General features: G+C 37.9%; 1 protein-coding gene across 1 annotated transcript in view; it reads right to left on the bottom strand.

Annotated features, from left to right (window-relative positions):
* LOC104465538 (mucin-5AC-like) overlaps positions 1 to 5,585 on the bottom strand; it is a gene marked incomplete at its 3' end in the record, with an annotated part of 62,819 nt that overhangs the window by 53,276 nt on the left and 3,958 nt on the right. The window contains exons 6-12 of the mRNA XM_010078630.1: positions 5,032 to 5,233; positions 3,869 to 4,047; positions 3,576 to 3,645; positions 3,163 to 3,263; positions 2,791 to 2,822; positions 248 to 370; positions 35 to 133 (exon numbers count right to left, since the gene is read on the bottom strand). Of these exons, the coding sequence (XP_010076932.1) occupies positions 35 to 133; positions 248 to 370; positions 2,791 to 2,822; positions 3,163 to 3,263; positions 3,576 to 3,645; positions 3,869 to 4,047; positions 5,032 to 5,233 (806 nt within the window). The remainder of the gene's footprint in view (positions 1 to 34; positions 134 to 247; positions 371 to 2,790; positions 2,823 to 3,162; positions 3,264 to 3,575; positions 3,646 to 3,868; positions 4,048 to 5,031; positions 5,234 to 5,585) is intronic.

The following is a 5,585-nucleotide window of genomic DNA, read 5'->3' as shown; positions in this document are numbered from 1 at the left end:
TTCACCAAAAGTGAACTAAAACAGGACTAGTTACCTGAAGCACACGTGTAATGTTGTCTCCCACTGTCACTATACAAGCTGCTGGCTTGCACGTGCCACAGCACTCTCCAGGTTTCTGTGTGTACTTATAACCCTGTTTTGAAAGAAATAGAGAGGAAATTACATTGAGTCAGGACACTGACTTCAGCTGGTGGATATTTGAGCTGAGTGGGGTAGAAATTGCTGACAGCAAAATAGCACTACTCACCGCTGGGCAGTATGTGTCACAGAAAACAGGCTCGCACCTGACCGTAGCGTGGTAAGGGCTTGAGTAAGAGGATTCAGAGCAAGTGCATTCTTCACAGGGGCCCGATGGAATGAAAGCTCCAGGCTAGGAGAATTCAGAATAGAAGTCATGATTAGTCAATAAAAGCAAGTTACTTTGTCATAGACAATAAATACAAAGCTGAACTAATGTATGGGCTAAATTATCCTTAATTACAATTTTGGATGTTTTATTTAAGCAGCGTTTCTGTTGCTGGTTATATCCATTTTGGGACTAAATTCAGCTAATGCAGATATTCATTCTGGGATTAAATTCTGCTAATGCAGAAAGGAGAGCAGAAAATGCTTTTGCTTGTAGGGATGGTGTTGATCTGCTGACCTTGATTAAATAAGTAATAATGTTTTATCTCAGGCCTTTCTGCAGAATATGGTCCATGATAGGAGTCTCAAAAATTTTTGCATTGTGAGCCTATGTGAAGCTGTATTTTTATAGTGAGTTACTCTGTGTACTTACTGCATAGTAGGTTTCATTGACTACACAGCCATGTTCTGTAAAGAAGGAAGAAAGATGTTGTCATAGAGGTGCATGTTTTAAGAAGTTTGTGATAAAAAACCCTCTGCTTTGTTGGCCCAATAAGATAACAAAGAAAATTTGCATCTTTCTCTTTTAAAGTTTCTGTATTCATTAATTTAGGAAAATATAGCTGTGAAAAACACGTGAAGAAGGTGCGTAGTACTTACTGCATTGAAAGGTAGGACAGCATTTTCCAGGCTGCATTATTGTGACTACTTCCTGTCCCTCTAAGCACTGGGATGTGACCTCGGGGCAGAGGCTAGTGTTGCAGTCTGTTTAATGTAAGAGAATATAGAAAATAACGAACTCTGAATTTTTAAATGAAAATTATTTTGTTTTGCATGAACTTCAGAAGTTTTCCATTAGGGGAAATATGACGTTGTTTACACAAACTAGTTTAATGACTAATTAGCTATATTTGCCCAGCTATTTTTAAAGTGAAGGGGCTTTTCCATAATCTTTGTAAAACAAAGCATTGTCTGAGAAGAACAGAGTGGTGGTTGCTGGCAAGAGGTACTTCCAAAGAGAAAATTGTACCAACTGAGAAATCTGATGACTCTCAGAGGTTCAGGAACTTTCTTGAGCAATTTTTAAATGTTCAAGACTTTTTAAAGTTAAAATAATTTTTCCATACTGGTCTTTGAAACAGAAAATGCTTTGAACAGTTTTTGAATATTGTTTCAGGTAGCAGCAGCATTAAAGATTTTCAATGATAAATTACAGGAGATTTCCAGTTACTTTTCTGTGTCTAACTACGGAAAATCTTTAAATTTGTTCTCTTCAGGCACCTAGGAAATGGTCTGCAAGAAGGTCCTACAAAGTGGGATGAGGGAGAAAAGCATTAAGAAATCCATGCACAGCATTAAAAAAAATGAGAAATTATTGCTGTAGTTCTCCAAAATGATTATAGCGTGTTCCCCATGATAAAGAACTGAGACAGTACTTACAACACTCAGTCCTGGTACAGCATGGATCTTCTGGTATCTGTATCTTAACAGGCATGTAACCTGGTTCATCGCAAAATACTTGCTGTGTCAGAGAACATTTGTGTTTTGTACACTGCACTGTAAGAGTATTTTTGTCACAGACACATTCCTGGCAGTCTTTTGTCCATTTTTCTCCTGGCTATACAAAAAAAGAGAAAGAAAAAGAAGGAAGAAAAAAAATTACGTGTAAATTCAAACCAAAATAATTTTATTTGTTTCTAGTTGACATATTCATGGATATAGTGATACCTGATTACATCAGCCTTTTCATATTTCTAGCATTTTTAGATTTTTATAAGAAACCCTCAAACTGAAGCTAATTAGGGAGATACTGGATATTGGAGGCCACTGAAGGTTCTGAGCATGTTCACACAGGTACCACTTTCTGTGTGTTAGTAATGTTAATATTAGGGATACAAGAGGTCTAAAGGAGAAGTGTTTGAGCTTTGCATGCATTTTTGAATCAGAAATTATCATATGACATACTCATTTGCATGTTAGGTTACAGAGAGAAATTTCTGTAATTTGTGTGCAGCCCAGGAACTAAGAATGCAGATTATCAACATTCTCATTAACAGGTAAACTTTGTTATACATCTGTTCCTTCATCCCTAGTAACTTTAGTGAGCCCAAGTGAAAATAAAAGAATATGCCCAAGTTCCACTGTGACCATCTCTTTTTCTCTTTCTCCCCCCCCCCCCCCTCGTATGTGAGGTGATTGTTGAGAGAATATCCCATCACTTACTGTTAAATTTCTTCTTCTCTTGCACTCGTAATTATTTTTAAGACTAAAGGGGAATGAACATTTGAAAAAAACCTAAAGTCTCCCTCAACCTAATCAGAACTTTGGTTTTGTGAAATAACAAATATCCTCTCGCTGTGCTTGGTAAATAAAATATCATATGTTGATAGATAAAATATTATCTTGCCTGTGCTTGATAAACTGCATACTGATTGTGATACTCACCTGTCTGGATATTCCATTTGGTTCACTGCAAGCTGGAGGAAAAAAAAAAAAAAAAAGGAATGGAGATTTACGCCACTGAAAACTGACATATGGGAGTCAATTTGTGCAGTTCAAATTGAAATACTGTGAAGATAAAACTAAGAAGAAAATGAATATGCAGACTAGTGCTCCTGAAAAGTAGAATTCCAACATCTTGGTGGGAAAAAAGGTAATATTGATTATGATTCAATTTTTAGATGGGGAGCCTAAAGGAGCTTGAAGAAGCTGATTTGCCCATGATCTGGCCATGTAGAAGATGGCAGTAGAACACAGGCCTCCTGACTATCAATCCTGATCTCTCTGTGTTCCCCAAACTAGCTAGAGATTACTTACAGCATTCAGAGACACAGATGCTGCTGCCTTCGCTCAGGAGTGTCTTTCCTTCAGGACAGAAACATCCTTCAGTTACTCCGTAGCCAGGAAGATGAACAACACTAGAGTGAGAGGAATGTCTGTATTTGAGTACAATGTTTTTGTAGTGAAGCAGGAGAGAGAGCAGCATATGTAGAAGGTTGCCATGTCAGCATACGATGGAGACAAAAGAATTTACATTCTCTGAAGTGCAACTGGAAGTGCATATTCATAGAGCTGATTGATATTTATAAATCTTGAATAAATTATCCAAATTCACAAGACATTTCATTATGAAGTAACTCCATTTTCTAAGGAAAGTAGATAGGTAAAAATAGGAAAAAAGAAAAATACAAGCAGTTGTTTTGGGATGGGTTTTTTTTGTCTTTCAATACCTTGGGTCACAGGTAGCAGGATTAATTGATCCACATGGCTTGTATACCATGTTTGCTGGACAGTTGTATCCTGTATGGAAAAAGAAGAAAAAAGATAAGAAGTTGACAGTAGATGCATTTTTTGCAGCAAAAGTGATTACAGCTTTGCCTTCTTCATCTGCAGCTTCTGTGAGTAAGAATGTCACACTGATTTTGTAGACAGTGGCCAAGTGTTAGGTGTAAGATGTATTTACTAAATAAAACACCAATTACTACCATTTCTCACATACATTTTTAAGTTCTGCAATACTTACGGCATGTATTGTTGGTCTTTCCTCTCCAGTCAATGCAGACGCCTCTGGCAGCACACTCTGTAGCATACATCTCCAAACTGGAACACTGCATGGATTCCTCTGGCATGCGACATCCATCAAAAACACAGCCTTTGAAAAACGGTTCTGGTGGTATCACAGAATGGCATTCTGCAAAAGTCCTGTGGACAGAAAAGAAGCCAAATGCCTTTCATGTTGACCAGTCATTACAGAAAATCCAGCACTTCCCAGTTAATGGCACATGACTGTGCTTCAGGAAGGAATGTATTATGAGAACCAAAACCCTAAGAATGGCCAATAATCTGGGAGATAGACTCAGGAAAGGAAAAAGGTCAGGAAATTTGAAGCTCCTTTTTTTTTTTATTTTTTTTTTTCTTCTCTACAGAGGGTAATGGTCATAGCATTTCTGTATGTGTACATGACTTTTCATCAGTCTGACACCAGAAATTTCATGAAAAAGGCAACTGCATCAGATTGAGGAAAAAGTAAATGATAAAAGTATCTGAGAGACAGAAAAATTGCACATGCAATAGCTCATAACTTATTAGGCACTACAGCAAGCAGGCGTAAGAGGGCCTTTAGAAGTGATCCAGCTGAAAAAAAGCTTTTGTCAGAGCTCCCACAAGTATAGGAAGTACTGCAGGAAACAAGCCTTTGTGCTTTTGGAGCTCCGTGTTTTACATAAAATGTACAGAGTATGAAGGCTGCTTTTCATCTGAGATGTTTCTGTCTGCTCTGTTAACCTGTAGGTAACCCGGTTCTTTGCAGTTTGTACTGAAGGCCTACTTCAGATTTAGAGTTCAGTCTTTACTTAATAGACTAAGAGTGAGTGAGCATGCCTTGGAAGGTAGGGAGGAAGAAAGATAACACAAATCTGTGTGGTGGCAACCCAAGGAGTATGGATTTTAGCACTAGCTGCATCCCTGATTTTCTGACTTCACCTCTCCTTGCTCAGTTATCTTTGGCATGCAAGTCATCAAAGAAGAGCAGTTTCTTTTGCAAAGGCCTTTTATGGTATATATCTTGTCATTAAGTTGACATTTTCATCTATTATCACATGCTAGGGCTATAGTTCTTACTCTTTTGGTAAGATACTGAGACAGTTTTGTTTAGAAAGAGTGAGTTAATTCAGGTTTTTTCCTTACTCGCTCCAGATAAGCTTGCAGAGATGGGGCGTTTTACACTGAGGCTTTGGTGGAGGTGTGGTTACTGGTACTGTTGGTATTGGTAATCCATGGCATGACTTGTTGTTATCGACGATCCAGTGATGAGCCATTTGAGGACAGGAAGAAATGATCTTACCACTTGGTAAGCGGCATTCATCTAATACATTATTTGTACATGTTCCTGGAAGAGACAAGCTATGTAAGTCTCATGAGCCACATCAGAGATACCCAATATGTTATTGTGCTGCTATGTTTAGATATGATGTGCTCATGAAATGTATAAGGTGCTTTGCTTCATAGGGACTGCTTTCTTTACAGTTACATGAACTTTAATTTAGGTTAGGGAACACCAAACAAACCTAAAACACCAGCCCCAAATTTAAAAAACACAGGTTGCTTAAATATTGAGCTCTTGTTCCTACAGAAGTTGAAGGAGTGGAACTGATTTCATTTCCGTTTTACTGCAGTTTAAAAAATTCTGTAAATCATGAGACTGCATAGCCAGCGTGGGTGAGAATAATGATGATAGGGTG

The sequence above is a fragment of the Pterocles gutturalis genome, unplaced genomic scaffold (genome assembly GCF_000699245.1).
Source record: "Pterocles gutturalis isolate BGI_N339 unplaced genomic scaffold, ASM69924v1 scaffold7773, whole genome shotgun sequence".
In the NCBI taxonomy this organism is placed as follows: domain Eukaryota; kingdom Metazoa; phylum Chordata; class Aves; order Pterocliformes; family Pteroclidae; genus Pterocles; species Pterocles gutturalis.
This window is presented reverse-complemented; position numbering and strand designations above follow the sequence as displayed.